Source organism: Artibeus jamaicensis, unplaced genomic scaffold, assembly GCF_021234435.1.
Source record: "Artibeus jamaicensis isolate MK-2021 breed Jamaican fruit bat unplaced genomic scaffold, CSHL_Jam_final contig_402, whole genome shotgun sequence".
Taxonomy (NCBI): domain Eukaryota; kingdom Metazoa; phylum Chordata; class Mammalia; order Chiroptera; family Phyllostomidae; genus Artibeus; species Artibeus jamaicensis.
In genome coordinates, this window is record NW_026521818.1 from 6299256 (window position 1) to 6317803 (window position 18548).

An 18548-nucleotide genomic window follows, 5' to 3' on the forward strand; every position below is an offset into this window, starting at 1 on the left:
CAGTATCTTTGCTGTCAGTGTTTTTCTTTGCAACTTGAAGAAAGAAATCTACCTTAGCCTGGATTCTCCTGAGCGTTCTGAGATTACAGACGGGCCATGGAGGGGGTCACATGGCCAGCCGCACAGCATCTTGCTTTCCCTGGGCCAGTCAGGCCTCACTGCCTCTCCCAAAGCTGACCCGCCCTGGCCGACGCGGCCCACACTCCAGCCAGTTCTTCTGTTTCTGCCTTGGGAAGCAGCAGCCACTGGACCGTCAGTCTGCCTTCCAGCCTCCCTGGAATTATGAGGATGAACATGTCAATCCTCAATAATTCCCAAATTATTGTACATCCACCCATCTCCAAGATCACCAGAAGTAACCTAAGGTACAGTGCACATAGGTCAGATATTTAGGAGTGAAATGGGTTAGTGCTGTAATTAATGGCAGAAAGCTGGTCGTTACACACTGTCAGAACCTGCGGCAGAGAGGCTGCCTCCGTGACCTCTGCAGCAGAGAAGTGTCAAGATTCCTGAAGTACTGAGGCACTTTTTTAAGCATTCGATCTCTACAAGATTTACAATGTATGTACTTGGCAACTGTCAACTTATTTTAAGGACTGAAGAGTGAGGAGGGCAAAAAACCGAAATCATCAGAAGGGCTGATTGCAATTGAATGACGTAACTACAGATAAGGGAAAGGAAGGCAAGTGGTAGGATTGAAGAGATTTATTTTATTCTTTAACTGAAAAGAGACTAAAGAGGTATCATCAAATTTTAAGCATTTTGAGACATTTTCTCTTTAAAAATGGGGAGGCCGATAACTACGTTTGGAAAAGTCAACCTGTGTGTGTGAGAGAGCACAGTGTCTGTTTCAGCGACTGTCCCGGTCCCTCCCACCGCCCTCTCCCAGGCCTCCCCACCCCGAGGAGGAACCCAGAGTGAGCGGCAACGACAAAAATTACCATTCTTGTCATTATCTGAAAAGGATGTTAGAAGAAAAATTTAAAACACTGAGTGAAACATTATCTTATTCAAGCTTTTTCTTTATACAATGCTCCCTAAAGAGTGTTTCTTACAACATTAGTGTCTTGTGATCTTGTCAAAAAAAAAAAGGGGGGGGGAAGAGCTCTATGGTCAAGTAAGTTTGGGAAATGACGGGTCAAATACTCAGAGCTTTTAATTTATTAGGAGTGACACTGGTTAGTAACACTATATAAGTTTCAAGTGTACAGTTTTATAATACATCATCTATCTGTCCCCTGCATTGTGTGCTCACCACCCAAAGTCTAGTCTCCCTCTGTCACCGTACACTTGACCCCCTTTGCTCTGTTCCTCCTCTCTCTGCCCGATTCCCCTGCAGTAAGCACCAGTCTGTTTCTGTGTCTGTTAGTTTCTTTTGTTTGTTCACTTGTTGCTTTCTGTTTTATACCCCACATATGAGTGAAATCATGTGGTTCTTGCCTTTTTCCACCTGATTTCTTCTGCTTAGCATGATACTCTCAGGATCCATCCATGCTGTCACAAATGGCAGTATTTCATCCTTTCTTATGGCTGAAACACTCAGACTTTTTGATGTACTAATGTGTACTGTGAATCTCTAAGAGCTGGTAAGGTAGCTGGCATTTCCCTGATGTATATAAACAAGGCACTTTTCTTTTCAAGGAAATGTTTCTTCATTACTCTGGTTTAAAATATTACACCACACGAACACCTCTACATACACCAGTTTTTTCTATTCTTTTTTAAATGCATGTAATATGGTTTGAATGAAAAATCATGGGCATTTCAGCAGAGCACTCAGAGAATAAAATTAATTTTCCATTCTTGCATATATGTTATAGTTTACAATAAAAGAACAAAAACAGTACAGATATTCCAGTACTCTTTTTGTCGGTTGTGTGGGTTATATATTCAAACTAGGTACTAAATGTGAGAAACCTCTTTATCTCATTTACAGATCAGTAAATTACTTGCCTGATGAATGATCACATGTAACTCTTTCTAGGTTCATAAAACATAAATTATAGGGTTGGTTGTGTTACATTGTGTTGCTCCTCTTTTTTCCTTTCCTCCACAATTTTTTCAAAAAGAATACAAGCCAAATCATTAGAAAATATTGATATTATGTTTCAGTAAACTTTGAAAACTATTATGTTGACCTTATTCTGCTTCCTATTTGGAAAAGTTCAGATACCAACCCAGAATTCCAGCTGGTTTGCTTTTGTTATTGCTGTTTGTATTCTACCTTTTCCTCATCTGCTCTTTAGAGAAACTGTAGCATTTACTAAAATGTCAACATTTCTCTCCTGCAGATTTAATTTTTAATGATAATTAATCACTATTCTGTCTCACAAATATTTTAAAAATTTAATAACAAATGTTGCTTAAGCTTGCTAAAAATAAAGACATATCTAGTAGGATCTACTCATACTATTAAAACTTTTATAGTACAATTAAAAAATTTCTTCCAAACAAATGACCTATGTGTTTTAATCATGCAGAATGTCACAAACATACTAGTAAATGAAACAAAGGTAAGTCCCTGGGCGTGGAAAACCGAGGGTCCCCTTCCTGTCGTGGCACAAACCATTCACCAGCCAAGACAGGCCAAGAACAAGGTGCTCCCGGAGGCCTCTTCTGTGCAAAACTTCAGTAGTTCTAAGAGGCATGAAGCTGAGACAGCTCCAATTCAGATACAGGTACTGAGTACCTACTTCACGCCCAACTCTGGACTAGGTGCTTTCAACCTGGCAACCTCAGTGTAAGACACGTATTATCATCCTCACTCTACGGACAAGGAAACGTAGGTTAAATGTTGTTGTGTGAATTATACAAGGTTAGATAAGTGAGAGACCTGGACTTGAACTATGCCATATGAACACAAGTCTAGTAGTCCATTACTGCACCTGAGAGAATCCAAACCAAACTGTTGTGTAGCATCAGTAGCCAAATATTACTCACAAAAGCCACAGTTAGGAAGACCTGGGAGAAATATTACATCGACAGTCACAGGTGTGCTCACACACTGTAGGCAGAAACACACAATGCCACAAAAACCTGGCATGGAGGTGGGGGAGGAGGAACACAGCAATAACTAACAAACTACAAAATGACGTTGCTCTTTGACCAAGCATTTCCCACCCCTGGGAATTTACCCCAAAGACACCCCCATACAATACAGAAAATACAAACACACAGAGTTATTGACTAAAGAAAAAGTTATAAGTGAAAACAATCTAAATGTCCCAGCACAAGATACTGGTTGAGTGAGCTATGCAATATATACTCCATTGAATACCATCCAGCTGTCTAAAGAACAAGCTCTCAGTGATATAGATTCCTAGGAAGAATTACTAACTAAAAGGAAAACAAAGTGCAAAATAATATATACAGTATGCTTTTAGGCAAGAAAGAAGGAAACATTTAAAATGTGCTTATCTTTGCAAACAGAAGCACAGGGAGGAGAAACCATAATACGCTGAAGGTGGTTACATACATGGAAGTGTGAAGGACCAGGACTGAAGGCATATGGGAGCTAGCCATTACTTTCCTGAACGTGCCTTTTTGTATAGTCTGACTTTTTAAAAAATATTTTTATAGTTGTTCAAGTACAGTTTTCTGCCTTTTCCCCCAACCCCTCCCCATAGTTTTACCTTTAAAAACACGTTCATTTCTACATCTTCAGAAAAAAAACTAATAAGAAAGGATCTAAGGTGGGGACCCATAACGGGAAGCACACTGAGCAGCGGAGCAAGCCTGGCCAGATCTCACATGGGCACCAGACCACGGGAACAGGCAAGGCGGGAGGCGGGGCCAACCCAAGGAAATTCGGAACGCAGTATTTGACTCTGTGTCCTCAGGTCTGGCAAGGGGCTCTGGGAGGGAAAGCACTGCAGAGCACTGTGGACTTCGGTGGTTTGGCCAAAGCAACCCTGCAACTGTTCTGGATGTATTTTGGAATCGAGGAAATGAGTACATGTGTTACTGGTGTTGGCAGCCAAGGTTCTCATGGCCAAAAGAAGGACATATAAATATAAAACAAGAGAGGCAAGAAAGAACTCTGTGGGGCCCTGCCCAGGTAGATCAGTTGTTTACAAAATCGCCCCAATATGCCAAGGTTGCTCATTCCCTCTCTGGTCAAGGCACATACAAGAAGCAACCAATGAGTGCATAAATAAGTGGAACGATAAAGCAATATCTCTCTCTCTCCCTCCCTCCCTCCCTCAAATAAAAATATGTATGTTTATGTGTGTATATACATATACATACGTGTGTGCACATATGCATATATACACACATGCATACATATTTGTGTGCACACACACATACATAAAATCCTTTGTTCTTGATACATGGTTAACCCTCAACAAATGGCAGCTATCAATTTTTAAAAGTGAATAAAAGGGTGTAACTTGCTTACAGTGGAATGCCAAGTGCTGACTGATAAATACAGAGGGAGTGGGAGAGCCGGAAAATCACATTCTGGAAGAATTATAGTAGACAGCTGGATCAGGCAAGAAGCCTCAATGAATACTAGATCTACAGAGAAATTTTGAAGGAAAACAGAGTATTTGCAATGAATTAAAGTATCTCCCCACTGATTACTTATTAGTTGCAAAGGAGAAAAAAAAAAGAGTAATTATACTGTTGAAATCAGGCAACACCAGGACTGGGTGGTCAAATTTAACCAACAAAAGGCAGGCGGTCACCAGGTGCCTCCAGCTGCGATACACAGGGACACGGCCTCACCTGTGCAGCCTTCCCGCTGAGAACGCACAGCTTCTAATCGCAAGGAAACAGACTCACGTAAAATGAGAAACTCTATTTTTCAGAAGTGAGAATAAACTGTATTCTTCAAAAATGTTAATGTCATAAAAACCAAAAATACTACAAAAATGTTTTAGATGAACCACTATGCTGAACACCTGTAACTAATACAAAATAATACTGAATGTAAACTATAATCAAAAATAAAATTTAAATTAGAAAAAAATGGGGAAAAATGTTCCAGAGATTAAAGGAGGCTAATTAGATTCTATCCTGGAAAGGGAAAATGCTATTAAGGACATTATTAGGTCACCAGAACAGAGAGCGTAGATGACAGAAGCCTTAGATCAACATAAATTTATTAAGTTGATAACTGTACTTTGATTATATCACATCCTTATTCTTAGGAAATACATACTGACGTGTTCAATAGACATGCGACATGTGAAACTTAAATCATCAGAAAAACATTGTGTCTGTAGATAACAAATGAAAAAGAAAAGAATGTTAACAAAAACTTAATGTGAGGAACAAGAAGTAACCATGTTTTTTACTTTATTTTTTTAATTTTCCGCTGGGGATATGTTTATTGATGCTGCAGAATGAGACAGAGAGAGAGAGAGAGAGAGAGAGAGAGAGAGACATCAACTGGTTGCTCTTGTCTGTGCCCAGCCAGGGATCAGCCTGCAACCTTTCGGTGAACAAGACAACGCTCCAACCTACTGATATACCTGGCCAGGGCCCATTTTGTAATATTTTCATTTTTACAGCTTTTTGTAAATTTGGAGTTATTTTCAAATAAAAAGACTTTTAAAAATCTATAGTCCCACTGAAAATGTGAAGGAACCCTAGCAAGACCTCCTGGACTTGCTGGCAAACAGTGACAACTCCTGGCCATCCTCACTTCCTGTGTACTTTTCCCAAAGCAGCCCCGAGAGTCCAGCCAAGCAGGTCTGATTACACACGGCCAGAGGTGCCAGGAGTCTTTTCGTTCTATGTCCTGTCACTCGGTAAGTGTAGCTGAGGTTAGTTTCATGAGGCATTACTCATAAAAGTAATCCGAGCAGATTTTGTCTTTTTCTTTTCTTTTCTTTTTTTTTTTTTCATTTATTCAACAAATGGGCTTAGTGAATGCCAACTTCTGGGCCTACTGCTGGAGAATGCATTTTCTTCCTGTTGATGAAAGCAAGAAATTTGGGTAAGACCCCAAACTCCTCCATATCTCTCACAAAAATATTCAATCTGCTACTAATCAGAAGCAATGTTTCCTCCGAAATGCCTCCCAAATCAGCCCACTCCTCTCCACCCCTGCAGGGACCACCCTCTCATCATCTCCCCTGACTGGTCTGCAGTCTCCTACTTGACCACCTGTTTCCACCTGTATGTGCTGCCCTGCACCCAGCGCTCTTTCTAAAAAGTAAATCTGGTCAAAGCGAGTGAAATCCAGGACTTGATGTAACACCCAGATACCCTTGAAGTTCATCAGCCCGCATCAAGATCGAGCACAAGCATACAGGAAAGAGATGGCCTCTTCCAGAAAGGTAAGACTGAACTGGTAAGACTGAAAAGGCAAGGCTGGGACCTGCCACCCCCATCTTCAATGTGGATGGGCAGGCACAGCAAACCTGCCCTTGCTGCCTCTGACACTCACAACCTCTCCTTCACTTGGATTGAATCCACTCAATCCAATCTCACTGTGCTCCCTTTTGCTGCGTCAGTCACCCCAAGTAATGCTCAGCACGTCCCCTAGTCTGTCCCATCCTTCCACTGCTACCAACTCCCTTCCTGCCCTCCGGAATTCACGGTCTGTCACCAGCAAAATCCCTTACTTCCTCAACCCATTCTCTCACACTGCCTTCACCCTCTTGGGCCAGCGGAAACCTGGCTCTCTGCTGAGCATACTGTCTCAACTGCATTCCTGTAAGTGCTGGCTGTTCCCTCCTTGTCCCCACTGCTCTCTTACCACTGGGGCTGAAAGTAAGGGGGAGTCCTGCTTTCTTCCCACAGCCATTTTCAGACCATTCTCTTTCTTCCCCCTAAACTACCAGCTTTGAATCAGATCAGGTCACACCACTGGCAGTCCCTGGTGGCTGTCATCCATACAGGCATCTCCCTCACATGTGGATGCCACTGCAGTCACTCTCACTGTCATGTGTTTATTATTGGAAATTTCAATATACACATAATAGAAATGATCCCTCCAACACCCAGACACCCCAGTTCCCTGAACCTCCCTCCTCCAGTGATGCAGTCTTCCTCCCAACTCCAGGCCCCCACTTGCATGCTCAGAATGCTACAGCAGGGTTTTCCAGCTTTGGCACTGTTGACATTTGAGGGGGAGTGTCCTTTGCCAATTTACAATATATTTTGAAGTGTGTAACAGCATATCCAACCTCTACCCAGTAGCATCAGAGTAGCATCCCTATTCCATCCAGCACTGTGACCACCACAGATGTCTCTAGATATTACCAAATATCCTGGGGGTGAGGAAGGGAGTGAGAAGTAATTGACCCCAGTTGAGAACCGCTGCCCTCGAGCTTTCCATGTATAAAAACTGAAGTCCCTCCATAAACTCAAGGCCTAGCACCTCCCTCTCTGACCACCACCCTCTCTCTCTAGCTCACTGCCTCCAGTACTCCACCCCCAATAATGTTTCATTGCCACCAAGACCTCCACCCACAGACATGACCATGCTTTCACTGTCCTCGCTCACCTCCTTATCCAGTCTCAATTCTGTGCTAAGTCTCTGTGGTTGCTCATCTGACCTTCAGGAGTTCCTCACCCTCCTGGCTCTTTGCACTACTCTCTTGACAAAGCCAACTCTCCACTTGCTTCCTGCCTGCACCAGTGCTGCAGAACGTGGTCGGAGAAACCCACACTGTGATTGTCTCACTTTAAACTCACAACCGTCCGTACCACCATGCTATCATATCATACCATCAAGCCACATGGTCCTTGTCTGTTTTCTTTCCAAAATTACTATTTCATATCTTCCTCTTCCTTTGGACCCTCAGCACCTCCTCCTCAACCTCGGTCTCAGTTGATGAACTTGCCACCTAGTTCCCTCAAAATACAAAGCAGAATGACTATAAAAAAACTACCCACCTACACTCATCTACATTCCTCTGCTCCATCTTCCCACCCACTAACTATGGGGGGGCTGTCCTGCCTGCCCTCTAAAATCAACCCTCCATTTATACACTGGAAGTCACCCCCTGTCATCTACTCAAGGAGTACCACCACTCCAGCAATTCTCTCTCCTACAGTGCCAAGTTTTCCCCATGTGTCACTTCATTCTCATCGGAGTATAGATGCACTATTATTTCTTCCAACTCTAAAATCAAAACAAGAAATATACCTCCTTCTTCACCTGTTTTCCCTCTCAACTATCTTCTGACCTGTTCCCCTTTGCGCCAAAACTCAAAAGAGTTGCCTATGCCACCTCCAATTTCACTATTACCACTTTTATTTTTTCTTACTTAATATACATTAGTTCAAATATTCATTCTCCTACAATGAACTTCTGGGTCATTTTTTTTTATTTACTTTCACACGAGTGCTGCAATGAACATGCATGCCCCTTGTGGTTCTCTAGGGTACCCAGACCTAAGACTAGAATTGCTGGTTACAGCTCACTCTCCAATCCACCAAAGCTGGTCTTCTCAATGACTTCCTACACTTCCCAAATTCAGTGGTCAATACTCAGCGCTTACCGTATTTGATACATCAGCATCATTTGATGCTTACCTAATACATGATTTTTTTACCTGGCAAAGTTGAAGACAATTAGTGTTCTTTCTACCTCCTTGGTTGTTCCTTCTCTGCCCCCTTTTCCGGTTCTTCCTCTTCTCTTATCTATATTCATTCTCCTAGTGATTTCACAGTCTTATGGCTTTTAATACCAGGATATGTCAATAATTCTCAAATCTGAATATTATGCTCAGACATTACTCCCAAATTCTAGATTCACACACACCCCTTATTATGTATCTCCACTCAGATATGGAGCAGTCATCTCAGACTCAACGTGTTAAATGGGACTTCCGATCTTCACCGGCGCCCAACCTCCCCATCAAGAATGTTCGACTTGCAACCTTCTCCACCTCCAGCTCCATTCTTTTCAGCCAAACACCTTTAAGTCACCAGTATGCCTCTCTCTCTCATACCTCCCCAATCTACAAAACCATGTAGCCAAATCCAGAATCCAACAGCTCCCCAGCACTTTGAAGTTTGCTACCCTGGTCTCAGCCACTACCATCTCACCTGGATTTCTGAAATAAGCATTAATTGTTAATGAGTGGACAAGTAAATATCTTTGATCTCAAAGCATCCAGTGAAAATCAAACATTTGATAATAGACTTTTAAAAAATTTAAAATCCTGGCAATAAACATATATTTTTAAAACCATGAGCTAATACATAAGTGGTCAATAGTGGTTTTTAATTATAATCAGAAATCAATCAAGGATGTCTTAGGTTGCTAGATTACTTTACACTCTTCTAGAAGTTCTGAACAACAATATAAAATACAAAATATAAATAACAGACATGAAGGAATAATTTATTTTTATTTGCAAGTAATATATACCATCTATACAAATTTATGAGAATCAAATTAAGAACTCTTGGCTGCAATATAAGAATTCAGCAAAATGGCCAGTTTGAAATATATATAAAATTGCATTTTTTGCAATTGCATAGTTTTCACTTCTACCAGCAAAAACAATCTATGGGACATAATATAAAAAAAAATTGATCCACAATATTAAGAAAAAAGCAAAATGCATTAAAATAAAGTAAAACATTATTAAACATGGTGCAGGCACATAACAAATATACATAATAAAAGAAGAAATGATTATGAAGTATAAAACTGGTGTACAAAACCACATGGGGAAAGGGTACATACATGTATACACGTATATATTATACATTCATCCCCAACAGGAAAGTCTGAAAGGGACTGCACTGAAATAATAATCATTACCTCTGAATTTTAAGTCACAGCTAATTTTAATTTCCTCTTTAAATTTCTTTTCTATAGAGAATTCCCAGACTTGCTATAATCAACGTGTACGATCTTCTTTCTGTGAGGTATTATTTAAATGTCACTACCTATTTTGAAGATTAATACATTAAAATATTTCTAATAATTAGCTTCTGAATCTATCAGAGGAATAAATTTTTACAAATACAGTATTTAGCTGAAGACAACTATTGCTCTCTCAAGATGGTCGCTAACAGGCCCACACCAAGACACGTCATAATTAAACTACCAAAAGTTGAAGATAAAGAATCTTAAAAGCATCAAGAGAAAAGTAGTTATCATATTTTTAGGACTATAAGATGCACCAGAACATAAGATGCACCAGAACATAAGATGCATCTAGGTTTTAGAGGAAAATAGGAAAAAAATTTGAAGCAAAAAATGTGGTAAAATATTTAATAACATAAGTAACATAGGCTACCACCCCCCCACCCCCCCACAGCAAGCCAGGTAAGCTATATTCAGACTATAAGACGCACCCAATTTTCCTCTCAAATTTGGGGAAAAGGTGTGTCTTATAGTCTAAAAAATACAGTACCTATAGTGGAGTTCCCAAAAGACCATCAGCTGATTTCTCAAAAGAAACTTTGCAGGCAAGAAGGGACTGACAAGAAATATTTGGAGCCATGAAAAAGCAGGGACCTACAGCCAAGATTGCTCTACCCAGAAAAGCTATCATTAGAATCAAAGGGCAGAGAAAGAATTTCCCAGACAAGAAAAAACAAAGGAGTTCATCATTACCATGTCATTATTATATGAAATGTTAAAGGGACTTACTTAAGAAAAAGAGGAAGATCAAAACTATGAACAACAAAATGGCAATGAAGGCATACTTATCAACAACTGAATCTAAAAAACAAACTAAGCAGACAAGAAGAACAGACACAGAATCACACATAAAAAGAGCATTTTGATGGCTACCAGATGGAAGGGGGGTGAGGGGGAATGGATGAAGAGGTGAGGGGATTAAGAAGTACAAACAAGTAGTTACAGAATAGCCAGGGGGTGTAAAGTACAGCATAGGAAAGGGAGTAGGCAAAGGACTTACACACATGACTCATGGACATGCACAATGGTGTGGGGACTGCCTGAGGGAGTTGGGGGCGCTGGGTGCAGGGGGGAGCAAAGGGAAAAAATTGGGACAACTGTAAAGCATAATTAATAAAATATAATTTTAAAAAAAGAATGGCTCACTGAACTCACTAAGGTTATATCTGAGAAAGAGGAGACTTATTTGTAGATACAAAGAAATATATGAGTATGTAAACACTACATGTTAATATGTTATTAGTAGGTAGTAAGATGTGTTCATGTGTAATGTTGGACACGCTTAACATTAAAAAGTGGAACTGGACAGTGTTAGTGGCACAGCATGACACTAGGAAAATCTTTTACCAGGAGAACACTGCTGTTCTTTTGGGAACAGAGTCTCTGGATTTGGCCGCAGTGTTACATGCTGAGTTCAGTCACTGGCCGAATCAGCCAACCAGAAAACAGCAGAATAAGCACTTGAACCATTTTTCAAGCTGACTGTGATTACTGTTCCAGGTGATGGGTTTCAGGGGACTTTTCTATTTAATCCATGATTACATTTAGGCCTCCATAATAATCAACTTAATTCTACCATTATGTAAATCAGTGCCTCACAGAGAGAAGTACCCTGGTGGAAAAAGAAGACCCCTCAAAGCAAGAATGCTCAGCATACAAATTGCTCTGGTTAAGTTAAGGTGCTATTTAATTTTTCAAAAGTTCCTTAGATTCAAGCCTGAGTTATGTGACCTGCTATGCCACCTTACTGACGATCACCGACACCAGACCCAATGACCCAAGAGCACCGGGTGCCTTGGGTCCCCCCCAAACATCCACTTCTCACAGCTGCAGAGGGACGAGCACTGAGCTGAGGGTGTGAGAAACCAGGTCATACCGTGCAGACCGCCAGTAAAAAATAACAGGATGATATCAATTTCCTTGTTGCTGCCAGCTAATTATGAAGAAATCTAAGAAGGTAAAGGTTTAAATTAGCTGTGACTTTATCAAATATTTATCCCTAGGCAGTAGAAGACATTTCGAGGCACTATAATGATAACACAAAAGCAGTTTGCAAAAGGACCTCACTCACAAAGACAACTTAGACATAAGGGAAAAAATGACTCTGAATGACAGCAATGCTCCCATGAAAAATCTTATATTTTATTATCATATTCCTATTAAAAACTTGAAACACTATTTTCAATGTATTGAACAAACTATACACCTTGCATCAAGTCATGTGGAACCTGGGGCAAGATAGGAGAAAACTGGATAACCTGACCATCTAATTAGTTACACTATTTTTTGGATGATTTTAATTCAATCTTACATCAGCACATTTCAGACTAATACCTCTAATGAGGAGATGAAGAAATCCAGACTTCCTTCCAAATAGTGTTAAGAACTACTCTGAAGTTTCTGGACTAACATTTCTTTAAAAATCTGGAGTTTCTTCCTCCTTACAAGCTATAACTCATTTTAAGAATCCAATTTTAATTTCACCAGTAAATGGCAGCGTGTCACAGAGTTCAGGGAGGGATCACTGCCTTTTTCCTAGAAGAGGAGCAAACAGCAGTATCGGGCTTTCGAATCTAGTGTTACATAATCTCAGTAGATCACTTCATTGATCATTCAGCAGGTATTTACTGAGTACCTGCTACATGTGAGGGACCACATTCCAGCTGTAGTTATAGCCACACTTTTCCTGTGTCACACCTTATGAATGTATAAGCATAGATTTTATTGACCTCTTTTTTACAAGAAATATCTCATCAATGCAAGGTCATTCACTTAGGATTTTGTTCTGCATAAAGTTAGCAGAACTTTATGCAGAACGGAGAAGGGTGAAGACAGAGATGGGTGGCTTCTGCTGCATCCTATTTTCTCTCATTTATCCCATAAACACGGATTCCAGTACTAGCACTTCAGGGAGCATTAATTTCACGGGTAGATTAAAAGGAAACTTTTATATCTTTGCTCTCTTTTGCCTAGTTTCCTAAAAGCTTCCTATGGAGGCATGAAAGCACCTCCGGGCTCTGACAAATGCTGTGCCCACGTCCCAAACAATCCTGGAGGACTCCGTCACACTGCACAGGGAAGGTCAGCATTTTTGCACCCTCACCTTACATTCTCCCTTGATCGCACCCAGAATTTCCCATCTGGTTTTTCTGCTACGCCTGTTGAGGGAAATAGCAGAAGTGGGACTCCCTAAAGATTGTTTAATTTACTTTGGAACAGAATCAGGACCTTTTTTAGTCCATACGCAGACTGCGCCCTTCTGATTATGTGAGCCCTACCTGCATGAACAGTGCTGAAGAGCAAATTACACTAGTCACGACTATGGCCTGCTTTTCTCTTCTCTGCCCTAGAAGGATTTATTTCCCTTTGCTAAAACTGCAGTAACATTTCTTCATTATCAACCCACTGATGTTCTACTCGCTTCCCTTCCCCTTTCTTGAGAAGTTGCACATGTAAGTCAATGAACCAGGCTCCTGGTTGCAGCTGAAGAAAACACAGCAGTTTTACTTTACAATGTCTTTTTAGTTATCAGTAAGTAGACAAGAATCCCCCCTTCTCAGGTAAGCTAAGTGCCAAACAAAAACTTACATCTTTCCCCAGTACTCTGAGTTCAAACTGTGTCTCCTTGAAGTGAACCTTTGTAATCCGAGGCCTGGGGAAAAAAAAGAAAAGAAAAAGGAGGTGGTGGTGTTTTTCAGAATTAACCTTTCAGAATTTCTACTGAAATTCTGAAATCCAGTAGAAAAAGATTGGTTCATACTGGCTCCCTTATATACTGTTGCAATAATTGCAAAGTTCCCCGTGTGTCCTCTGCCCTCGACACCTTCCTTAACAAAACTCCGTTGTCATTCTGTGCTTCTCCAGCAAACACAGACAAACCTGGAAGCCCCAGACCCTGGCAGTGCTGCTCTCCCAGACATGCAGTAGTGCAAAGACTCCTTAACCCCTCTCAGATCCTCCCCCATGTACAGTGAAAATTCTTCTTTTTCTTGGAACCACAGCCCACCAGCACACACTAGAATGGGCAGGAAATCCTACTACACACAGTTTCCACGGGCAAGAGTGCAGAATCCCAGTACCTGAAACTGTGACAGAGAAAATACATACTGCTACACACTGGGAGGAGTCTTACACCCAATTTCACTCATATTTATCCAACACTGGAAATGTGCCTCTTTTCTTTCCCCAATGTTTTCTTGACACACAAACCCCATAAACCTAATACATAGAGTATGTAACTTTTAATACCAATGCTGCCCACGGTTTACACTTACTCACCAGAAATACTTCCCCACTTGCTTTTTATTCTTGTAGACAACAACACCGACTGGAGTTAATCCTAAGAAGTACTCAGATTTGTTTTCTCCCTGCAAAAACAAACATATGCCTGGAACTATAAATTTAGTCATATAAATGCACTTTGTCAAATTGTAGTTGGCCATTCAAACATAATTTGTCAGATTAATATTAGATCCAGTTGGACTAATAATCAGGCCACTGATAGACCCAGCCCATGTTGCTTCCATGGTGGTATTCGACCCTGGCTACATATTAATGGGAATCACCCACACAGCTTAAAATGCTGATGTGTGGGTATTACCAAAACTGGTTAAACCCAAATCTATCATGAAGTGGCCCAGGTATCAAATACCCCAGGTGATTCTCCTGTGCAGCCAAGGACTAAGAACCACTGGCTTCTATCAAGGGTCCCTCCCAAGGACTCACTGATCTTACTTTCTGATGTGAGCAATCACAAGACCTAGGTCATCACCACCCTCTCCAGAAAGTGCAGGCAGCCCCGTGCAGGCACACACTTGGATTTTCAAGGTCACTCTCATGCTTCTTTTTTCTTCCATTTGTAATTTTAACACTGCACAAAATTTTAAAATGTAATCTCCTCTGGTCAGGACTGAAGGCCCTTGATTTCCAGCAATGATTTCAAATAAGAAAATGGAATTCTGCCCTGGCTAGTGTGGCTCACGTGCCACACACCAAAAAAGTTGAGGGTTCAATTCCCAGTCAGGGCGCAGAGCTAGGTTGTGGGTTCACTCCCCAGTTGGGACCCACATGGTAAGCAACCAACCAATGTTTCTCTTTCTCTCTCTCTTCCTCTCTGAAATCAATGAATGTATTTCTTAGAAAAAGAAAATGGAATTCTGGAATGAAAAAGTTAGAGAGTGGGAACCAAGGATATAAACAGAACTGACTGTTTATGTTCATCTTATTTCTACTCTAAGGTCAAATAACAGATTACAAAATTATATTCCCAAGGAACATAAATCAAGTAATAAGTTATGAAAGAATACCAACTTCCATCCCTAAAAATTCAATCTTAAAGGAATGTATGGAATAGTCTAATGAATCCAGTTTGCTCACCATAAATTCCCCCCACTCATAAAAGAGTGTGTTTGACTTGCAGTAAACATTACACAAATGCACAAGTATTTTGCAGAAGACTGTCTCTGTATATATTTCCTATAAAATATATTTTTAAAAAAACTTTAAACCTAACATGATTAATGTTGCTAGAAGGGGAAAAGATAACTATCCTACAAATTGTAGACGTGCTCTTAAAGCACAGCAGCAGAGAGCACTTAGTGATCGAATAAGACTGAAATCAAACGTACTACTAGGGAACGATCACTTCCCCCAAACATATAACTTTTATTGCCATGTTAATGATGTACTCAGAGATGCATCTAACTCCTTCCAAACTCTGATCAGCAAAAGCCATATTCCAAAATGAATGCATGAATGAGTTACAGCACTGTAAGTTTTATCAGGGTACTTTAAAAATTGAGTACCATCATTCAACTGACAAACACTCCGTCCATATGTGATCTTTAGCAATTCATTCTGTGTAAAGGTACCTGGCTCATTTTCTCACACAATCAAATCTGACTATTGCTAACTAAACTGATAAAACAAAAGGCAATCACACTTCAATCTCACTGGCACAGAGTAACCAACTGGCAACCTTAGAAAGGTAGCTCACAGGTTAAGACCTAGATCCAGAACATTCAACGCAGATTCAATACAACTGCTCAGCGATTCCATTCAGCACATTTTTGTCATTTACTGAAAGGAGATTTGCAAAAATACTTCTAATAATGCATACACAAGAACTGTAATAGGCAATAACCATAATACCAACAGAACTGCAGATATAACAAAGAACCAAAAATAGTTGCGCCTATACTGTTGCCTAAAGCCTACTACCTGGCAAGTGATTTTCTGAATGCTTTTCAGCCACAAAATCTATTTTTAGAAAACCCTCCTGTTTTCTGCCTAATACAATCAATTACAGACCAGTTTTAAATTGTTTTGACGTTTAGTTGAGCCCTTTGGAGCTGTTATCCAGATTGTGTTTTCAAGCTCAGTTAATTGTTTTCTACACATGGAAATATAATCACAGACTTTTATGCAAAACTCATTAGGGCTTAATCCACACAAGAGATTCGCTGTGTTCGAAAAACACAGATGAAAAAGCATCATCTGCTCACTAAACCACAGGACTGCAGCTTTCCTTTGGGAGTTTCAGTGGCACTTTAAGTAAATGTCATCAGATTAAAATATTTTTGTGTTAATTAAATGCTACTCACATAGACGGGATGGAGGTCAACGCCATACATCTCCAGGGATTTCGCAGTCCTCAAGTAATTCAGTTCTGCGTCGGAAGGAGCCTGACCCCTACACGCCGCACAGAAACAAAGAGCCTCACTCTGCTGCACTTCCAGGGAATGCCCACCATCCTCACTGCACTCACCGGATGAGTAAGTGCTCTTCTGTGCTAATGCAAGTGCAAGTCTTTGCATTTCAAGAAGACTCTTACCTTCTTGATGACAAAATTTTATACTCTGCGGTGATACTTGTATGGAGTTCATTTCACTTACCACATCTACTTTTGTTCAGTATAGCCAATCCCAATGTCCTAGCATATATTAAGAATTCTCTGTTTCAGAAACCCCCAAAGAGATTATTAAGAACATAAGCACTCAAGTTCAAAAAGCACACCCTGACAAAGAAGAGTAGCTGTCTCCACACCCCCATAGCTCTCCACCAGGAGAAGCGATGAGAGTTGTGGGGGGCGGGGGTTGAGAGTGGGCTCCCCACCTCCCAGGCAGGTGGCATCAGCCTCTCCTGAGCAGAGCAGTGTGAAAATACACTAGGCAACACGTAGAAATTGTACAAATACTTGTCACTGTCTTAATACAAAGCACAGAAATCTTCCCAGAATCTTCATAGGTGGTAATACACAGAAAATGAATATCCATTCATTCCTAAGAAGGGTGAGCATCTGCAAGGAATCTGTCTCCATGGATGAGTGGAAGTGTGTGTGTGTGTGTGTGTGTGTAAGAGAGAGAAAGAAAAAGATTTTTAATGACTAACAAAAGGAGCTGTGACTTTTTTTTTAATTAAGCAATCCTTCTTTGATGCATTCTTATCTTCCAGCCATGGTACCCCGAAAGACCAGTAATAAATCATACTTTTAAAAGCTACGAAGACCGTGCATCGCAAATTAGATACAACAAAGCTCCCGAACCTTGGTTAAGCTTTATTCTCTTAGAAATACCAGTCACACTGTCAACACCATTACATAAAACAATAAGGCTCTTCACCCAAAGCCCCTTGATAATTTCAAAATACATACCATTAATTGTACTTTGAAATACCCAGTAGAATTAGTATTCTCAGAATATGCCAAACATACTGCCCTTCATAGTGTTGTAACGGGCACTTCCTAAGCACGCGCTTCAGCTTCAGCTTCAGCAAAACTTTAAAAAAGGAGGACTCTGTAATCAGGCTGGAGAGCATTCTGGTGCACGGCTAAGGCAAGATGAGAGCCTGGCTCCCCTTATGGCAAGTCAGCAATTGACATCTGCTGCTACTCACTGAACCAGATCTTTAAGGCAAACATTTTCATTGACCAGATAAATTCTTCATTTTTTCCCCCTGAACTACAATAGACCCAAAACCAAGCAAATTCAAGAAGGAATGTTACATTAAGAGGCAATAAAGGAAAGTTAATCAGTAGAGAGGATTTAACCACAATCACTATAACCAAATTACAATGTCAGTGCTGCAAGCCATCGATTAAAAACCCTGCTAGGGCTCAAGCACACACTCAGACCGGTGTGCAGTGCTGACCTCCTACCCTCCAAGGCTCCATGCTGGTGTCCCCGGGACTCTCCGGATCACTGCTATAGACCGACTAGGACTTAACCTATAACTGTGAAAAATTTACATACTCATGACACAGCAAACCCAGAATACATTAAGGCTTTTGTGGTTATAAAATATACTTCAAGTTAAAAAGTAAATTTCACAGGGTACCAGTGGCTGAAAAAGTAGAAGGCTGCAAAATGCAGTTCACAGAATGATTCCCTTCATGCAAAGTCACATGTGACTCTATGCCTCATGCATTTTCTCTGTGGGAGATTGTACACACAGGTCTAAAAGCCGTTAACCAAAAATAACTTGACTTTTAGGTACTGGAATTTACTCTCTCTCTCTCTCTCTCTCATATTGTATAAATTGTTTGGGTTTTCTATGAGCTTTTTAGTGTTATAAGCAGGTAAAACTTAAGGAAAAAAAAGAATGCTAGAATGTTCCAGAAAAAGATGAAGAATGTATCTTCTAGAAACTTTCTTTAAGCCTGCCAATAGCAAAGGACAGTGGCTGATGTAACATAAGATGTTATTTTTTC

The 18548-nt window shown here is 40.5% G+C and overlaps 1 protein-coding gene across 6 annotated transcripts in view; it reads right to left on the minus strand.

The window, feature by feature from the left end:
- The window catches only part of EPB41L4A (erythrocyte membrane protein band 4.1 like 4A), a 248493-nt gene that overhangs the window by 86192 nt on the left and 143753 nt on the right, over nucleotides 1–18548 (minus strand). For all 6 annotated transcript variants that reach the window (XM_053665307.1, XM_053665308.1, XM_053665311.1 and 3 more), the window contains exons 7-9: nucleotides 16444–16531; nucleotides 14120–14208; nucleotides 13430–13493 (exon numbers count right to left, since the gene is read on the minus strand). In XM_053665307.1, coding sequence (XP_053521282.1) covers nucleotides 13430–13493; nucleotides 14120–14208; nucleotides 16444–16531 — 241 coding nt within the window. The remainder of the gene's footprint in view (nucleotides 1–13429; nucleotides 13494–14119; nucleotides 14209–16443; nucleotides 16532–18548) is intronic.